The sequence below is a fragment of the Macaca fascicularis genome, chromosome 15, assembly GCF_037993035.2.
Source record: "Macaca fascicularis isolate 582-1 chromosome 15, T2T-MFA8v1.1".
In the NCBI taxonomy this organism is placed as follows: domain Eukaryota; kingdom Metazoa; phylum Chordata; class Mammalia; order Primates; family Cercopithecidae; genus Macaca; species Macaca fascicularis.
Window position 1 is genome coordinate 86,168,126 of NC_088389.1, and position 21,143 is coordinate 86,189,268.

Consider the following 21,143-nt stretch of genomic DNA (forward strand, 5'->3'; position numbering starts at 1 on the left):
GACCACCTTATACAATTCTTTGGAAGACTGTGTCATAGCACAAGATCAAAAAGATAAAATATATTTCATGTTAGAAGAGAAGGGGAAAATAGCATTCACATAGAACTAGATAAAAAAGAAGACCAGTGAAATAATACGTTAATATTTTACTTGGAAAATACATAAAAGGCTGATAAATGATAAGAGAATGCTATTTAAATTAAGCACAGTGATTGGAATAGTATTTATAGAGCAGTATAAAACATGTTCTCCATATGCTTTCTTCATGGACCTCTAAGATGTTAGAAGAGAAATTAGTAGGTGAAATGTATAGATAGGTAGTTCCTTTTTCAGTGAATTGAGTGGCAGGAAAACACAGTGGCAAACAAAGGCAATATCCACTGTTGCTTAAGAAAGCAAAGATATTCCCTCTCCAAAGCTTGACAAAGATGGTGATTTTGTTGTAGACTTGAACCTGAGACTAAATAGTATATGTTGACTAAATAATATATTTGATTGGTCTTCAAATTGGAACATTAATTTGAAAAGTTTAATCAAAATTTCATTTGTTTATAACTACATATAATTTGCTTTAATTAATAACTGTGTTTTTCTTTAAATCTGTTGACAAATATCCATGAATGGAAATGTGTTTATGTTTTAACATTTTAGAAATGCCCATTCATGTATTTTAAGTGGACATTCACTATCAAACATTATTTTCCTTTACACGTAAACAAAGCATAGTAGCTTACTTATATCTTCACATACTCAACTTTTAAATCATGCCAAAGATCTTCACACTATCCTTAAATATCATGGAGTTAGTGCCACTCACCATTTTAAATAGAACTGAAAATTAAAACCCATTGAAAAGATTCTGAAAGAGTCTTCCCAGCTTTGAAAATTATGGCTGGATCTTTAATTCTAACATATGCTTGTATTAGAAAGAAGGTAACAAAGTGAAAGAAGATACAGTTAACAACTCAATCTATTACATTCAACCAGGTAGTTTTGTGATACTAATTCATAAGACAGTAGGGCAACTATTAGACCACAGACTGATTAGGATTTCGGAGTTTTTCATATTCTTCAGCATAGTGTTGATATTGATCAGTGAGGAGAGGCTGGTTAGCTTCATCCATATTGCGTCTGGCACGAATCAGACAAGAAGCAGTCCCAAAAATCAACGCAACCAGTAACAAAGCGGCAACTACTGCTATGGCAATTATCTCAGGTACACTAAACTCCCGACCTATTTGGAAAGGAAGATAAAAATAAAAAGATAAATATTACAATAGTTATCACCAAAAATTGGACACCTGAAATTTAGGTAGAAATGTCTATTTTAATAGAAATCCTCATATTTAATTTATAATGGTCACATGGCCTTGAAGCCACTTCCTGATTTCTTTTAATGAGTGGACCCTATTGGGATAGTCATTGTTATTTCCATTTCATTTTGTGAAAGTGAGAGAATGATGACTCAAAGAGTTTGAGTCACTTGCCTATGTCACCTGGTTAGTAAGAAGTAAAGTTGGCTTTGGAGCCTGAGTATTTTAGAGTATAAGTCTTGTACTTTTCCACTATGCCCTACTGCCTTTGTTGGGGAAAGATTTAAACAAGAAGTTTTTGGTTTTCAAAATCTCAGAAAAACACTGAAGAGTATCCCACTCCCTTTTCCTTTAAGATAGATAAATGCAGGCAATATGGTATAGTAGAAGAATTGGGGCATATTCCATGGGCCTAAGCTCAAACTCATTCTCTTCCCTTATTAGAAATGTGAATCTGTAAATAGCTAACCTATTTAAGCCTCAGCTTCCTTATTTGTAAAATGAAGATTTTCATACTCACCCCAAAGCACTGTGAGGATTAAATAAGATAGGGTGCTGTACAATAAGATCAGTGTCAGCTTAGTGTGGACTCTCAAGAAATATCAAGTTCCCTCCCTTATCCTCAAATAAAAATACAAATGAAAGTTTCTAAGTCCAAATGGAAAACATAGCTTCAGAACACTGTGATTACTTTAAAGACAACATATTTACTTTTGGAAATTATCACAGTAAAAATACACTTTCAATACTTACTTGGCCATTGAACTTCATAAGTGTATCCCAGGTTGTCTGGAGCAGTAACAAACATTTCTGTGTTGGTGACTGGGGGCCAGAATGGCACCATGTTGTATTGTCTATTATGTCCAATAGGGGCATTTTCCAATGGAAATGTAGATATATCTAAATTATTCCAAAAACAACTTGTTAATAAACATAATAAAATTAATATTCATATCATTATTGAGTTCTAAAGGGATCCAATATTCAAGGAGAACATGAAAAAATTTTATTTTTATTTTACACTGAATAAAGATAAGAATTTTCACTACAGCATGATGGGAAATTACATAAAACAGAAAATGCTTTGAATACAGTACCAATATACCACTTAATAAAAAAAGAGAGTTTAAAAGCAGGGGAGTTTTAGTATTTCATCATCTATAATGATGTTGAACAGTTTTTAAAAATTACATAAAGCAATTTGAATAAGGTATTAAATGTGTTTTTCAAAGCCAAAGAAAACATAAACCTGTAATTTGCTGTGGCATCAGCTGTAATTTAAAATTTGAGATACGGCATATCTATTAGAGGTTGTGCTTGTTTATGAATATTTCTGCTCAATATTTTTTATTTTGTCTGTTTACTTTTAGAGAAATCAATATTAGCTTTATTCCTAGGGCTTTACTCTGTTAGCAAAAAATGCTTAAAATTTTGAATCAAGGTCCTGGAATCCTATTCACTTCCTGATACCTCATGAATATAAACTATGGCTATTTATATTATTAATGAGTTTCTATCATCAGGAATAAAAAGAATGAAATTTTTTTGTGGCAAAAGATGTTTGTTTCTCTTTTTTTTGTTCTATATTTATGTTGGTACAATTAAACACCAAATAGAATGCCACACACACACACACAAAAGAGTTAGAAGTGGGATTGGGCAGACACCAATGGGAACATAAGTCAGTATTAAGAGGTACAGCCTTTAAGAGGTGATTGAATTATGAGAATTCAGCCCTAATGAATAGATTAATCCATTCATGGATTCATGGGTTAATGGGTTATCATGGGAGAAGAACTGGTAACTTTATTAAGGGAGAGGGAGACACTTAAGCTAAGATACTCAGCCTCTGGACTATGTGGCACCCTGGGCTGACTCAGGGTCTCTGCAGAAAGTCCCCACCAGTAAGGCTTTCACAGATGTGGGCCCTCAACTTTGGATTTCTCAGCCTTCATAACTATAATAAATAAATTCAGTTTCTTAATTAATTACTTGGTTTCAGGGATTCTGTTATAAGCAACAGAAAACAAACTAAGACAGCTATCTAAGTATTAGATTTTCTCTTTGCTTGTAGGTATAATACCTTGACAGGTACAGTGATTCCGTGAATCACAGAAGGGTGTTTCAGCATCTGGATTGAAGAAAAATCTATCATAGAAATGCCAAGTAGTGTTGATATTTTTGTGACTTTAAATTTACTATGTATTAAAGCTAATTAAATATTTATCTGTTAAAATCCACTGAGTACCTACTAATGCCAGATGCTGGTCTAGGCACTTAGGCTGTGGCATTGAAAAAAAGAGACAATATTTCTACTCTCAAATAATTCACATTCTAATGTATTATAAATTCATTGTTTATTAGCATTAGGTATTAAGATAATTTAGAAAACTTTTTAATTCCCCATTTTAGTTTTCTGCTTAACTCTGATTTGACCAGCCTCAATCCAGTTCAGCTTCAGCTGTGTGGTAAAGTTTTGTCCATTAAAATGAGGGGAGAAATAATAGTAAAAATAACAATAGCAATTGGATTGTCCTGTAATTTCCCTATGCAAGATCCTCCATGGCCCCCTATCTCTCTTAGAGTTAATCCCAGTATCCTTCAGGCTCTGCCTCCTGTGATCCCTTTTACCTTACTATCTCTCACCATTCTCTCCCCAGACCCCACTCTACTCCAGCCACAGTTGGCTCCCTGTTCCTTTGTCTTAGGACATTCTTCCATATATCTACACAGTACTTCCTTTCCCATTTCCTGATTTTATTTGTCTATAGAGACTTCCACCATCTAATATGCTGTATTTACATATGGTTATTGTCAATTTTATTAACAGGAATAAAAGTTTCAGGAAGAAAATTTGTTGGTGGATTTTTGTATACTATCATATTTCTGGTACCTTGAATACTGACCAGGAAATAGTAGATTTGAAAATAATATATATGAAAAGATTTAAGTGTATGTGTGATTACTTCATTTCTCTCGCAGCTCAAAAAGTAAAGTAGTGATTACTCTTGGAAATGTATAAACTGCTTCTTCTGAAAATACACTGAACTTCTTGGCTGCTATATTTAAAACTTACCTCATATAATTCTTAGTCGAAATAAAAGAGAAAGAATTGAATTGAATGTGTACATAGATCAGAAATATTAGTAAATAGAAATTAACATGGTAGTAACTAGAGTTTGGATGCTCTTAATTGTACTATTTCATGTCTAACGAGAGGAATCTGTAATGGACATTACTACTTGAATGACTCTACTTTTCTTTATTTGTAAAGTGTAATTTTTTTTCCATTCTGAGCCTAATAATTCTATTATTCTGCAATTTGTAAAAAGCTTTCTGTATTTGTAAAAACCTTTCAATCATTTTGAAAAAGAATTCCATCCCTCCACTCCTAGACTTATTTTAAACAAGACTTCTGCTTTATAGAGAGTTTATAAAATTTTGTAATCTTTCTAAATTTTCTTTCTCTTCTTTACAGTTGTTTTATGACACTGCTTTCTAAAAGGTATTTGCAGGTACAAGGAATATTTAAGAAGGAGGCTAATTGTTTCAGCTTAGCTTTCATGCAATTTGGAGTGTTTACATTGACCTATCCTATAATTTTATGGCCACATTTTATCAGCAATGTGCTGCAGGATAGTTTCCTATTTTTCATTTATGGTACTTCTCTTCCCACTACAATTCAAGTTATTGAGAAATCTTATGCTATATATTGCAAAGAAAGAAAATGTCAGAAAAAAATGTTCAAAAGGTGTTTTTCTGGTTCATCAGTGACCTTTAGGTTAAAATCTGGAAAACCTTTAACAACTTGCTATGAATGTGAAATAATTATATTTTCAGCCAAGATACACAAGGCGAAGGAATATCTTTCCTTTCTTTCAAAGGTGAAAGAAAACTCCATTTAAGAGATTTGCTAGGTTACTGAATAGTCTCCGTTTCCTCTGAAAAGTTTACTAACACCCAAGGCATTGTGAATAACTGAATAAATACAACTTGAACATTGCCATATGGTTCCCAGAAGTGCATGTTTAACAAAAGTTGGTTTTGTTAATTCCTAAACCTATTAATTCGAGTTTACTCATTACTGTAATAAAAGGAATCTAGTTAAGCAAACATAAAGTGGTCATCATGACTGTAAAACAAAGAGGAGGGTGTTGTTTTTGTAGTATGTAAAATGAACACTTTGGAAAGATTTGTTAAAGGTGTATGGCTAAATATTTGCCCTCATATCGTATTTCAAAAGTCACTCATTTATTGTTTCACTTTTTTAAAAAGCTGACAGTGTAAATTATAGATAATTAATTATGGTTGCCATTACGTATATAAATACACATGAAAAATGAGATGAAACTCCAATAACTGAATTCACAACTGATTGAAAACTGAACCAATATTTATGTGTAGGTTGTTTCCCTTCCCTCCCCTCCCCTTCCCTCCCCTCCGCTCCCCTCCCCTCTTCTTTCTTTTCTTTTCTTCTTTTCTTTTCAGATCAAGTCTGTCTCTGTCAGCCAGGCTGGAGTGCAGTGGTATGATCTTGGCTAACTGCAACCTCTACCTCCTGGGGTCAAGTGATTCTCCTGCCTCAGCCTCTCCAGTAGCTGGGATTGCAGATGCCCACCACCACGCCTGGCTAATTTTTGTGATTTTAGTAGATACAGGGTTTCACTATGTTGACCAGGCTGGTCTCAAACTCTTGGGCTCAAGTGATCCTCCTGCCTTGGCCTCCCAATGTGCTGGGATTACAGGCTTATGTGTAAGTTGTTTCTTGAATAATTTTTGATGGAACAAACTATTTTCATCAATTTCATCAATTAATGGTCCTAATTAGGTTGAATTAGAGGACTTTACTGCACACATATACACACAGAAATGTAAGCATGCCTAATGGATACATAAATCAATAGGTAGTTAAGCTACAATATCATGTTCATGTGTGTGATGAACTAAAGGCACAGAAGCCAAAATTGAGAATGCTTTCAACATATGAAAATTTGTGATGTTTTAACCAGTGGAAGCACTTTTATTGTTTGAAAAATAATGCTAAGCTCTCAGCTGTATAGGAAGGCAGAGAAGGAGGCATTTTAAATAATATTTTAAAGAATGCATTGAAATGAACTTAAAAGAGATTTCCTGTAGTGTGATATAAAAGCCAACGTTAACTTTTCAAGTGGAACAAAATTTCTATTTGTGAGAGGCCATTAAGCAATAAAAATAAGAACTGTGGATTATGGATATACAATTTTTAGTCTTTTGGGATATCAAAGAAGAGCTCTATAAGGTTTTCTTCATTTATATTTAAAAGTAATTAGAATTTATGTTGGAAGATGAGGGTGAGAAAAATTTGTAAAACATAGTAGCATTTTTTTCATAGCAAAAATTAGGAGAGGTGATTTGGTTAGTCCTAGCAAGTGGTTAAAAATATCATCCTATAATAACTATTTGGAGAGACTTCTTGCCTGCATTTTCAAAGTAGAATTGAATGTCTGGAAGTGACTTGATATTACAGCTATGTTATCCTTATTTTGAATGTGTTTTTATGTACTGAGTGCCCAGCTTAAACTGATAACTATGCCATCTAAACAGTCCGCTTGGCTGACCATGCAAAAGGCATATGAAAATGTCTTACCAGCATTGTATCTCCTCAGCCATTCATCAAAGACTGCATCCGTGAAAGTGTGCAGGAGGACAAAAATAGGATCATTCGGAGACAAATGGGTTTGTCCCCCTGTTCCATTCAGGAATAGATGAGCCAAATTGTGAAGGCTTCGAACAGCAGGGTCATACTTTCCTGTGGGATCACTGTAACCTAGACACATAATAAGGAGGAGAATTGTAAAACTATTGAACATATTTTACTTTTCCAGTTAATAGTAATGGTTATATTGGGAAACAATTTTTCCAAGGCTTGTCAGGCCAGTTTTTGCCTTAATATAATAGCACTGCTTCTCTGTACCTATGGTTGGTGATATTTGTTTGCTATACCCAGAGCTAGATTGGTTTTATGCTAGTGGCATGACATTCTAAATGTAGCCTCCAGGTTAAAAATAATGACCTGCAAAGGATACCAGTCAAAATATATAGACACTCTATTTGACAAGGCAGACATTGTTCTACATGGAAATAAAGATAGTGAAAAACCCTCCAGTTTCTACTAAAAACTGCTGACACAATTTGGAGAAGAATGCTCTGATTGTTTTGGAACTTAAGTTGCCAGATGTTACTTCAGCCTCCTACCTTACCTTTGAATGACTGTCAGCATGTTTATTTTTGGAAAACTACTTTATTTTTTATGGGGAAGCTACAATTTCTCAGGGCTTTCTTACCATCTTTGTGCTAGTTTTAAACACTGAGAAAACCTACTGTCAAAACATTTATACAGCTTTTGATAAATATCTCAATTCCATATATATACACACACACATATATATACATATATACATATATATATTCCATATATAAGGGAGAAAACAAGGATAGGTATAGGACAGGTCATAAATAAAAATGGAGGGTCTATGATGTAGGATGTCTAATTGGCTGGAAGGACCAGAGGTTTGAGATCAGGGAATGGTTGTGTATTATAAAATGAAATCAGACTTTAAAATACATTAACCAGTTCTCTCTTCATCTAAGATGAATTGTATAGTTGTAGCCACTTATTTAGTCACCTATGCATTTTTTCAAGCACCCATTCCACTATTATTTGACTCAAAAACATTTAAAGATTGCCTGTGATATATATGGAAGGTGGCTTGTCACTAGTCTTTTTATACGTTTTGTCAGGAAATAAGTATAATTGTCTTCTGATTGGGCATTAAGAAGACACAATCTGCACATTTAAAAAAAAATCAGTGCTGATGGCCTTAGTTTACAGATTAGCCAAAATGTAGTGATTTTTTATTGAATCATATTCAAATCAGTGCATTTGGGTAGTTATTAAAATAATCAAAAATAGGTTAAAATGGCATATAATTTTGAGACTAAAAGGTGAGAGAATTAAAAATAATTATTAGATTTATATACCAAGTATCTCTGATCATACGACAGAGAAATCTATTTGCATTTTTGGGGAGATGGGATGCATTAGACGTGGACAATGCTATACTGAAGGTAAAATTTAACAATAACAAGTTTATAATAAGATAAAAGTAATTATATTCTTTTGAAGACTTTACATATATATATATCAAGCATCATTTGGAGGTATCAAAATGTATTATATAAAGACACTGGATTTTGAAAATTTGAATTTGAACCTATGCTCTGTTAGTAACTAGCTGAATATCTTGTGATAATAATTTTATCTCTTTATACCTCACTTTCCTCAGCTTTAAAATATTTTGTGTGAAATAAGGAAAACCAAGTTAAGCATCAGTAGATGCTAATTCGAATTTGTATAGACTTTTGAAAAAAGTTACAGGTTAATACTGACCTAAATAACACATATGCACAAGCAAGGCTTTACTCAGTGTCAACTAATTGTTTGGAATGATTTTATTATTTCTCTCATTTAAAAAAAAAAAGTAAACTAATTTAATACACTGTCAACGTCTTGAATATTGTTTGCCAATGCTAGACCTTGATATAGTTACACATATTGATCAGCTAGCTACCAGAAATTTGAATTTAAATTGTTTTTGAGTGTTTAAGAAATTGGAGCATGATTTCCAAGGTCTTCTCCCATAATGAAAAGAGCTTCATGGTTGGACTCTTCTCTTTAAGAAAGTTCCTTTTTCGAGCAGGTGTATCATAATAGACAACCTCATTCACATAAACGCACAGGATTAATATACTATTCAAAGCCTTCTCGAAGAAACTTGCTTTTGAATACTTCAGTTTACTCTGATAGCTAGATCTTTTCAAAGTACTCATTTCATTTACTTGCCTTCCACTGTGTTTCTGAAACTGTTTGTAGAGTTGGAATAAAAAGGAGGTGTGTCAAATAAACCAACTTCCAAGCACTGAGCGACATCCTGTGGTTCAGGAAGACGTTGCACCATTGGTCTGGCCACATTTCCAGCTGGATTTCTCCTAATTGGCCCGCTCTCAGTGCCTGCAGAAAAAAATGGGGTGTGCAAACATTTACACAATGTTTGGATGTCTTATTATTGCTCTTTAAAACTTTATACATAGCATGAATATGAAATATAGGATTTCCTTGGTAGAAAACAAAATTTAAAAATGCATACTTGGTAGCATTAAAGTGAGAAAATCTAAGTAATCATGTCCCACTTCTTTGAATCGAGTAGATACGTGATACATAAATGTATCTGAAGGAAAAAAAACAATCACACTAACAGATACAGGTCTTGACATTTGCTAAACCAATATATGCTTCTTTCACAAGAATGTATTAAAATGAAAATTCCATGGAAAATTGAATCTTGCCAAAATAATCCCATAAACCTAAGTTCTACACTAAAATCTATATGTCACACATATGTGATATTTTGTATGCAAATGCTGCCTATTTAAACCTTCAGAGAAATAAGGAAAAAAAAACCTTCTATTTCTTTGGAAAGTGATACATATTTCAACCAACACACATTTTTCAACTTTTTCAGCAATTAATGTGAGAAATAATGAAACTTTGTGAATGGCAGTAACAAACAGACAAAGAACTGTGATACTAGGGATAGATAATATGATAGGAGCCTTAAAGAAGAGAGATGGAGGGAGGGAGCGGGGAAAGAGAGAGATCCTGCCCATTCAGATCTCCAGAAAAGCTTTATAAAGATAGATTTACAAAGAGCCCCATAGGATTAAGAAAAGTTTTCATAGGTGAAATAAAAGAAATTTTACAAGACAAACATTTTAGGTAGAGGAAATGGTAAGAGATGATACACGTTCTTCTGTCTATAACAAAATCCCCTATCTATAACAGAAAACATGTGTATCCCACAGACTTAGCACAGTACCTGGCATTTAATAGGTGCTGAAGAGTTGTTTGGTGCCTGTCATTATATGGAAAATATCATGTTAGCTGTAAAAAAAAAAAAAAGGGGGGGGGGCCTGTTTGGGAAATAGTTTGCCTGGAGTATGTGCCAGGAGAGTAGTGGACTGTAGGAAAGAAAAGAAGCTAGACCAGAGCTATATTGTGGAAAAAAAAAAAAAATCAAGTATCAAGATAAGAAAGTTATGTGTAATTTATTAGGAAGTGGAGAGAAGTCAAAACCTTACATGGGTGGGAGGAGAGGTGACTGGTTAGGAGAACTTTGCATCATTCTGTCCCAGTGGTCTCTAAAAGGAATTTATGTGCCATAGAGGGATAGCAAAATAATCCACTAATCTGGGGAGCGATAATATTACAATTTCAACTCCTATTCCTTTTCTTTCTTTTTTTTTCTTTTTTTTTTTTTTGAGACGGAGTCTTGCTCTGTCGCCCAGGCTGGAGTGCAGTGGCTGGATCTCGGCTCACTGCAAGCTCCGCCTCCCGGGTTCACGCCATTCTCCTGCCTCAGCCTCCCGAGTAGCTGGGACTAGAGGCGCCCGCCACCTCGCCCGGCTAGTTTTTTGTACTTTTTAGTAGAGACGGGGTTTCACCGTGTTAGCCAGGATGCTTTGATTCAGAAAGCTTCCCATGTTCTATGCTTTATAATTAACATAATAATCAGGACCTGTTAAGTTAGCATAATAAAATTTACATAATATGTAACTAAAACATATGCCTCAGTTGGGATTGGAAACTATTTATTGAGTGTACATGATCACCAAAAACTTTCAGCATCGCTAGCTAAACTATCAATTCAAGCTGATGTTTTGGGAATTGCTGCTCAGGAAGCTATCAATAAATCCCAAGAAACAAATATTAATTACTTAAGTTTCAAAGCATTACATTCTGATTTGCCCTCACAGAGTTCCATAGTAGAAAATGCTGATAGTAAAGAAACTAGTTTAAATAAAAAATAAACCATTTTATTTTTTATTCCAGTGATTCTTAAATTTGTTTGCATATGGACAACCTCTGCCATTGCACCTAACATCCTATGGACCAAAGTCCTGTGAAATTTCCACATAAAAATAAATGGAAAGTTGCATATGTCTGAAGAAGAAAATACATTTGAGAAGTATTGTGAATAAAGAACAGTGTTTTTGTATGTTGATTCAAGGATGGTATTTTGGTGGCTGGAAGAATGTTAGCTGCAATAAAATAATTAACTATTTTCAATCCACCAAGTTTGGTTCATTAATTTTGAATATTGGAGAAATACTATGCAACAAGCTTGTGAAGACAGGGGTATGGAATACTTAAGGAAGGTTTTATCTAAAGTTGGAAACGTGTGGGTCTCCAGTAAAAGATGATGAATGGAACTACAGAAATGGACAAGATCATTTAAGAAGAAAGGTTATAGAAGAGATAATTGTTATGAAGACTAAATAGGATATTATATCAATGCATTTCATACCACATCAGATACATAATATTTGTTCAATACAATGATAATTTTTCCCTTTCCTTTGCCTTATAAATAAAATGTCTGCTGTTTATCTCTTGCAGTGAGACAAGGGATAAGCTTAAAATTTTTTTTAACCTAAAATAAATATTCTTCAATTTGTCATGAGACTATGTGTCTGAGTTAGGAGACTTGTTATATTAATTGACAACACAAATTATGATGAAAAGAAAATCTCTCCTTCTTTCTTCCCCCTCCTGTGCTATGATTGTATTTACTCATTTAAACTGTGTTTTATTTTGGTATCCAATCATCAGGGTGATTGGGAAATGTCTAGAAAACTCTCAGGCAGGCCGGGTGCGTTGGCTCACGCCTGTAATCCCAGCACTTTGGGAGGCCGAGGCGGGCGGATCACAAGGTCAGGAGATCGAGACCACGGTGAAAATCCGTCGCTACTAAAAATACAAAAAATTAGCCGGGCGCGGTGGCGGGGGCGCCTGTAGTCCCAGCTACTCGGGAGGCTGAGGCAGGAGAATGGAGTGAACCCGGGAGGCGGAGCTTGCAGTGAGCTGAGATCCGGCCACTGCACTCTGCCTGGGGGACAGAGCGAGACTCCGTCTCAAGAAAAAAAAAAAGAGAGAGAGAGAGAGAACTCTCAGACCAAAATACAATGGCCTGGTCAGAAAAAGAATAAATGCTTTGGTATCTGCAGACATCCTGATCCTCAATTTCATTTCTCTGCCACAAGGTGGGACCATGTATTCAGCATACCAAACAAATACAAATTTATTCTAAGTTTTAAACTTCTACAGAGGAGATGTTCATATATTATCACTTCTCTTATTCCTATACACTGCTAAATAATCTAATGGTGAAAATATATATCTAATTCTTCTTGATTTATTTAGAGTATTCCTTATTTAAGTTCATAAAATAATTTAATGTTTGATGAATACAATAATATATGTAGAATAAATATGTTGTGACTATAATAATAAAACAACTTCACATAACTCTTATTTTTATATGGAACAACAATCAAGAGAGCCATACATGCCTGAAAACGAAAAATAAGATGAGGTAGGGGGTGTCTAATAATTAAACCTCGTGTTACTAGCACAGGCACAAATAATAATGTGATCCAAGGAAGAGAACGAAAAGCTCAGGAAGAGATCTACATGGGGCAGAAATTTGACCTGTGACAGAGGTGGCATTCAGATCACTGGAGAAAGATGCTGGGACAATTGGTTAGGCATTCTCTTATTGTGTTCACTTCGGAAGAGCTGGAAAGAAGCTAGGAGGCAGACATCAGTACCATATCCTCCTTTTCTAAAAACTATCTCCCACATCACCTTTTGTTTTCTAACTTTATAACTGCAAGCATACATTTGGTTTGTTTATTTTCTTTTTTTTCTTCCCAGGGCATTTCCAACTTTTTGCCTATTTTTCACATTTTCTTAGGAAACATTTTCTGTGAAATTCCAACACAAGACACATGACTACTAAGTAGTGCTAAGAAAACTAAGAGGATTAGTGTATACAACTAGACATTTCCAAAATAAGAAAGCTAGAAAGACATTGACCAAATTACTCAAGAAAGGCAGTGCAAAAATGTGTAGGCGCTTTCTGTTTCCCCTGCAGCAACTTACACGCTGCCTTAAACATTCTAGGTGCTTAATGAATGCCTGGTACATTGTTTGTCTATAATAAAAGTAGATTTTAGTCTGAATTCTCTAGTAGAATGAAGGGCCTTCCAGGCAACATACTTAATCCCTTTATCTAAAAAGAAATTCTGACTCCAAGCTATCATTTGCAACTTACTGTTACAAAGTGTTCCCAGGGTATCATAATCTTCCAAGGAGTCACAGACCACTCGCCATTGAGAAAAGACAGAGTTTGGGCTTATTAGAGTGGAATCAAAGTTGCTTCTGGATCCCATCAAGTCATCCGTGCAGATATCACAGACATTTTTCCCCGTCGCAAAATTCCAGTAAGGAAGGGAGAAAGAAGGCTCTTGCAACATTTCCTAGATCACAGAAACTACATTAATATTCTCTGCTTCTGTTTATAATTCTTCCTTTCTGTTTGGTCTACTCTCTGACAGCCTATTTCTATTAGCTCTCTTTAGACAATAAGGTACTGGTTAGTATATCAGTGGTGTCTGAGGGGCCCAGAGGAGTTAAAATCTTATTTAACAAAGCTGGTAATTTATTACAAGGTATCATTTAGGCATTAGAGGGAATGAAACTCAACTTATTATGCAGACGTTTCTGAAAATGATTTAGAGGGATAAAGGATCTTCTTTTTCTTTTTTAGGCAGGTAATTACATTTATATTGGTTATATAAAAATTATCAATAACAACATCCACTTATTGGCATTTCCACCTTTTCCATTTTCCTATCTTTAATTCAAGTATCATTAACTCTTAGTCTGCAGCCAGATCCAGCCTTAAAATATGTTTTGTGGAGTGCTAATTTCTGTTTTTAAATTTAATTTGAATGACTAGGCATTTAGATTCTGGTTTGGCCACAGGCCAATGGACTCGTTCACACTGAGCATGGAAGGTGTTTTATTTAGGAAACCCTGCCTTAGAATCCAAACTTTCAAGACTCAGGCTTCTGCCTAAATCTTATACTGATAAAAATGCTAAACAGAAGCTGGAGTAAATCTTTCTGCCCATTGTTTTTTAGATCAGTGACCTAGTTTCCATTCAGAGCTGATCTCACATTTTTTAAAATGCTGGCCTCAAGATCACATGCTTATTTCATTCGTGCTTTAAACCATACATTTCCTTGTTATTTCTCATTTCTTTGGGGCCTTGAGAAGTTCTATTTACGGTATGAGATTTAAATGTAGGGATCGCAATTGTTTTATCTTATCTCTCAAGCACTCAGTATATTTCTACTTTTTCACTTTAAATCCCTTCCTAGGAAGCATTTTCTTATCCTTGGGTGTTTTAGAGAGCCAAAAGCTTTCCAAGTTATCCTCAGTTATTGGTCTCCAGGGGTTGGTAGTCCTCCTTTAGAAGCCATCATTGTGGTTCACAAAAATTAGTGACAGCTTCCAAGGGATCATTAAGAATTGGTTTGTGGTTCAGCAACTGACATTTGGGAGCCAGAGCATATTCATGTGGCATTTCAACCATGAATTACATTTAAATTGTAATTTGTTGGATCCCTTGTGCTGTTGGGTTTTTAAAATGTAAGTCATAGAGGTTGAAGTTTACACAGGCAAAAGTGAAGCTTTCAGATACTTTCCACCTGCCCTTTCATTTTGGTGTGCCCATGAGAAAATGACTTGAAGGCATGAAGATCTGCAGTCAATTACAAATGACAGATTTATCTACTCATAATCTACTAAATGTCTCACTTGCAATCAGAGCTATAAAATATGATGTTCAGAGTATCAGATGAATTCATTTAATCACTCTCAAACTGCAAATGGATAGTGCACTTTCAAACGAATATTTTATCCTGTATTTTAGTGTATTAATTCTCTCTCTTCTAACCATTTACTTTTTCTCGGAATAATGCTGGCACAGCATTCTGCAAATTAATAAATGAATCTAAATACCTTTCCTGTCTTCAGATAGTTTTGGCTTAATTTGTATACTTTAACTTGAAAGGGGAGATTCGTTGCTGTTATTTCACATAGAAAACAGGTTTACTTTGTGGATTTCCTAGTTGATACCTAACAACTTAAAATTTTATTTTAAAATTTCAATATTTTTCTCAAGAAACAGACAAGTTGGTAAAAGAAATAAGAGTAAAGAATCTATGTAACTAGATGCTTTAATATGTTTGAAGCTTGTCTGCTTAGAAAATAAGCATGAAATAACTGCTTGAGTTGAGGTTCACTTTGTGCCAAATAAAAAGCCAATGTCTTTTCACTAAAAATATTGCCTGACTGACAAAATTATTTTGGTATTTTTTGACTTTTTTTCAAATTTTATATATTTTAGTGTACAACATGGTGCTTTGATATAAATGTACATAGTAAAGTGATTACTATAGTCAAGCAAATTAACATATCTGTCCTCTTACATAGTGATGTGATATTTTAATAGGTTTCTTCTGTAAGACTCAAAGGGTAGGGAACATGGAAAAATATAGTTCAATGAAAATATGAGCGTCTAAATGGAAAGGAATTTTTTTTTGTTATTTAAACCCTGTACCATGTTGGAAGGAATCATCACTGGAATGATGAGAGATGCATTTGGGACTGGAAAGATTGAGAAGTCTCTAACTCACATTATTTGACCAGGAGGAGGAATCTGCTTATATTTATTAGAGAAGGAAGACATGCAAATGAGATTCTTCTGTTTCAAATTTTATGAAAATCATGTTTTCAATTAAACTGCAAAATATTTTTAAACTTTTAATTCATTCCTTCAAATGTCTCATTTTGCTCATTATTGATATTCCTTTATTTTCACTTCACTAAGATAAAGATTAATTAATAAGTAACCAAAACAAGGAGAAAACAAAATGCCAAAGACAAGTTAGTAACATAAAATTGCTCTTTCATCAAATGTCCTGATGGTTCTGAAAACTAGTGAATTAAAATGTTTTACAAACAAGGCAACTTGTCTGTGAAGAGTCTGAAAACTGAAACGCTTCTTACATACCTGCATATCTTTCTCCAGACGCAGGAGGTGGTACCTGTGCCATGTGAGAAAAGCTGGTCCTTCATGAGAGAAATCCACTTCACCAAAGCTTTCCTGCCCTGCCCCAAGGAAAGTCTTCTTGACTGAGTAATAGTGTGTCCAAACAAAGTAGTTATAAATGGAAATGTTCTCAAATTGTGGTGTGTTGCCATCTGGCCCCAATATTTCTTCTGATCTCCTGGTGGCAATGACAAATAAAGGGTGAGTTGTGCGCTTTGCCATATCCAGGGCCCGGACAAAGTGGTTCTTTTCTTCTTTACTTAAGTCCAGAAGATTTCTCCTGACTTTAGGGATACAAAATTCAAGCATGAAAACATCTGCCTTGAGGGGATGGGTAGAGAAAGAGCATAATCATCTTGTAACACGCCACCGCCCATTTATCCATCTGTTCAAATGTGTTTTAAATTATTTTATACTTTTAAAAATATCCTTAACTAAAACCCTTTCTTCAAACCTGCTTTCTCTCTCTTTCTTCCCTTTTCTCTCTCTCTCTTTTTCCTCTCTCCAATTTACTGCATGATTTCTATTACCTTTCTTTAATCTTACCTATGGATTTTATGTTTCTGTGACCTTGTCATGTTGATTTCTGCCCACTATTGGCATTTTTGTTGAAATTTTTATCTTTTTACCATCATAAATCTTCCAAAATTAGGTGGTATAACATAGTAGTTAACACCAGAAAATTATTCTATGACTTTGGGCACATTTTTCCAAGCCTCAGTTTTTTTTTTTTTAAATCATTAAAATGTGGATAAACATAATACCTGCTTTATAGAATTGAAAGTTCAAAGAGCACACACATAAAAAGCAATTAGCCCAAGGCCTAACTCATAGTAAAGACTCAATACATGTTCTGTTAAACCTTTAGTCTCCTATCTCACACATAGAACAAATCAAATATTGTTAGCTGTTACTGTTTAATGCTTTGTTATTTAATAGTATTTAGTCTGCAGGCCAAACTCTTCATCTCAAATGCCTGAATTTGATCATCATGGTAGGAAACTTCTTTAAGGGTCAGCAGGGGTAGCTGCAGAACTAAAATATAAGGGCCAGATAGATAGTTCTCAGCTGAGTTTCAGGTTTACTAAATATCAGCTGTGTGGGTTTGAACTTTCCGAACCTCATCTATGACAATTAACATGTTTACCTGAAGGAGTTACTGAATTGACTAGTCATAATACCTAACACAGTTTCTAGGATATGGTGGTTGCTCAACAATGTTTCAGGAGACAATATTGGTCAGAAGTTCTGAGCTTCAACTCCAACCCTTTACATTAAAGAAGTTTCTTAACCCTTCTAAGCCTCAGTTTCCTCAATTATAAAAAGAGAGGGTTGAGCTATATGATTTCCAGGTATTCTTGCAGCTCAAATGATTTAAGATTTTATTAAGAGCCTTGAGTCTCATGCAGGACTTGTGAACTCATTCATATCTCCACTTACCTATGAGAACCCTCTGGTCACAGGCAGCTCCTCTCCAGCCAGGACGGCACGTCCCACAGTTGTGTCCTGAGAAATTGCCATTGCAGTGACATGTCCTATTGAAGAAGCGCAAGGGCCAGACCTCCCGATCATCTCTGCCATCATGGGGATACCGAGGGCTGTGGGGTCGGGAATCTGCAGTCACTGCCTCGCATCTGCCCCTCCCTGATGATGAACCACAGCGGTCTGTCCCAGGCCCAGACATGGGGGACAGGTCTGGGCAACACATACCACTCCTCAAAGCCTCAACAGTGGCACACTCTCTTGGGAACTGAGCCCAGGCCTGCTGAAAAAGCAGCAGGGGGAAGAAGATATAGCCCAGAGAGAGGAGTTTAGGAGCACTCATTCTGCTTGAAGTAACAGTGCAAAACAAAGATCTGTTTCACAGCCCTTTGTGTAGAGAAGACTGAAGCATGTAGATGAAAATTCAGCTGAAAAAGAGTAAGTAAAATGAGATTATGCAAGTTTTTCTTGGTACTCAAAATGGTATGAACCCTTCCCAAACCACCTTCAAAATGGAATCCATATGGAAAATGACATTTCACACAAATAATAAAAATAGTAATTTACCTTTAAAATTTGACATGTATAACACCCACATGTGTGATACCCACATAATTAAATTACCTGTCTTTGTCATTTTCTTTTCTTATATATTACTAGATATCAGTTATCAAAAGCATGAATTAGCAGGTCACCATCATTAATTACATTTAATTTAACCTTGGAGCTGAAGGAATAATTGGGAACAGATTTCCAGCAAGTTAATTTCTGTGATTTAAAGTCCCTTATACTAATGGAATTTTGGGAGGAGTCCACCCACTGCCCATAGGACTTCTTTCCAGTACCTTAAAATCCTGAAGGATGTCTCTGATGAACTTCTCTTAGAATTGAATGTTTTATATCTGCTTGAGTTTTTTGTCCTCTCACGTCAGAACTGTTAATTGCATGTGGATTGCTGCCTGATAATTAATCCCAAATCTGCTCACCCAAACTAGGAGGGGCTAGTCTTTTTTTCCACCCTTTACTAATCCTTTTCACTTCAGTGAATGTTTCTGCCCTTTAAGGACTTGATCAGCACATGATTCCCTTCTTACTGATTTCCTTGTGATGCTTACAGTTTTAAGTAAAGGCCAGAAGCACTAATTTGGAATACAAGTCAGAGAAACCAGTGAGATTTGTTTGCATTGCAGAGATTTTGTTTTTTCCTTTCACAGTCTATCTTTAGAGGCTGAAACAAGATGAACTACCTTTTCCTAATGATACAAAGGCCAGGCTAGTGTTTGTACCTGATAGTAGCTTTTGGTTCTTTTCTGTCTTGAAAACAGATGCTGCTGTTCTTACAATTTCTAGAGAGAATAATTGTAGTGGAAAAGGAATCAGGTACAGTTACACCACAGCACATGACATTGGCCCTCATGGTGCCTGTGGGTTTTGACGGGGAGTTGGGAACTTCAACTCCCTTACCTTCACTGGGGCTGGTGTCCATCTCTGTGGCAAAACATTACAGGGTCACTGCTACTTCTATTGTTTAGAAGTTGCCTACTCAATGTCTTCTAGTTTCCTACTTTCTCTTCAAGTAGTCTTAAGCCGATGACACTAAGGGTAATAGATTCAGATTCCTGTATTTCAAGAGGAGTGTTCTCCTGAAGTTGAAAACTCATGTATATGAATTCAATCTTCAACTGTAAGCTTTAGTTTGGAATACATAATTGCTGTGCAAAGGTTATTAGAATTCAGGATCAGGGTTAGCTGTCATCAGCCATAAAATTGTCCAGAAAACTATCTAAAATAATTGAATGTAGGGTTACAAACACAAAGAACAACAAAGACCAATGGCACTAGGGGTAATAGATTCATATATTTCCAGAAGAATGTTCCTCTGGAGTTGAAAAGCCATGCATATAAAGTCAATTTGAAAATCTAATCTTTATTTGGAATACATAATAACTGTACAAAGGTTATCATAATTCATGATCAGAGTTAGTTGTCTTATTTGACTCTAAGGCATCAAATTGTCCAGAAAATTATATAAAATAATTTGGTGTATGGTTACAAACAAAAAAGACAGCTAAAGATATATCTATAAATTAAGGTAAGAAAGAATAAAAGGAATTTCCTGTTCATTGTCCCTTGTCTATATCATCAATATGATTTATTACAATTACATCCAACTATGGTTATTAAGATATTTGTGAATCTAAAATGTTATTCTTTCCTTCTCGTTTGTCTGTTACTTATATGACAATCTACTAATGTATATACACATTAGGATATTTACTAAAATGCTTTATTAAACAGAAAAATTCTGGTGATAATTTAGCTCATATATATGGGGCAACTATTTTTCCTCTTGAATCTCTAGGCTAGAATAACAAAAAATGGTATCATTACTGTAGAAGTAATCTTCAGTGACCAGATTTTTTTCCCACTGGTACTATTATCCAAAATATATCCAAGTTGTTGCATATAAAATACTGTATTTTACAGATTTTTAACAATGGCAGTTTGAAATATCATTATAAGAATATACCACATTATATTTACCCATTCTTCTCTTCAGAGATATTTGGATTATTTTCCATGATTTTTTTGTGTGTGTTATGAATAATGCATCTATAGTCTTTAAATGTTTTCTGGTGAACATATATGAGAATTTCTTAATGGCAGATATTTAGAAAGGGGATTGCTAGTCATGGAGTTTGTGAATATTTACAAAAGAATTCTAAACTGTTTTCCAAAGTAGTTATATCAGTTTACATTCCTGCCAGTAGTGTGTAAGATTTCTTATTGATTCATAAGCTTGCTAACACTTCATGTTAATAGATTTAATTGCCAATTATATGTATGTAAAATGATATTTCATTAATCTCAGTACCTAATACGATTTAATACGATTCTTGTGCTTTTATCCTTATTGTTTCCCTTACTGTTAAATGGTATTTTCATGTCTATTACCCATTTTTGTATTGTGTTTTTGTCTTCTTGATATGTAGAAGTTCCTTATATATTCTTAATTCTAGTCTTCCATTAGATAAATATATTGAAAATATCTTATTTCAATTCGTGGCTTCATTTTTACATTCTTTATGTAGTCTTCTGATGAACAGTTCTTAATTTTCATGTCATTGTACCAAACTTTTAATTTATGGTTACTAGTTTTCATATCTTGCTTAAGAAATCCTTCCTCTGCCAGGCACAGTGACTCATGCCTGCAATCCCAGCACTTTGGGAGGCTGAAGTGGGTGGATCATTTGAAGTCGGGAGTTCAAGACCCAGCCTGGGCAAGTCG

At 34.7% G+C, this 21,143-nt stretch overlaps 1 protein-coding gene across 1 annotated transcript; it reads right to left on the reverse strand.

Moving 5' to 3' along the window:
- Positions 1-126: 126 nt before the first annotated feature.
- Positions 127-18,259, reverse strand: TYRP1 (tyrosinase related protein 1). The gene is made up of 7 exons (XM_015437168.4): positions 17,813-18,259; positions 16,334-16,656; positions 13,526-13,730; positions 9,196-9,363; positions 6,940-7,119; positions 2,067-2,213; positions 127-1,234 (listed from the first exon to the last, which is right to left on the reverse strand). Exons 1-7 carry the CDS (start codon positions 18,195-18,197, stop codon positions 1,029-1,031), a joined length of 1,614 nt encoding a protein of 537 aa, XP_015292654.3. The 5' UTR covers positions 18,198-18,259; the 3' UTR covers positions 127-1,028.
- Positions 18,260-21,143: the final 2,884 nt, after the last annotated feature.

Coding starts and splice junctions, on each gene's coding strand:
- TYRP1 (XM_015437168.4), bottom strand. CDS start 18,197: ATGAGTGCTCCTAAACTCCTCTCTCTGGGCTATATCTTCTTCCCCCTG. Junction 16,657..17,812: donor TGACCAGAGGGTTCTCATAG/GTAAGTGGAGAT, acceptor GTATCCCTAAAG/TCAGGAGAAATCTTCTGGAC. Junction 9,364..13,525: donor CCTGGGAACACTTTGTAACA/GTAAGTTGCAAA, acceptor TTTTTTCTGCAG/GCACTGAGAGCGGGCCAATT.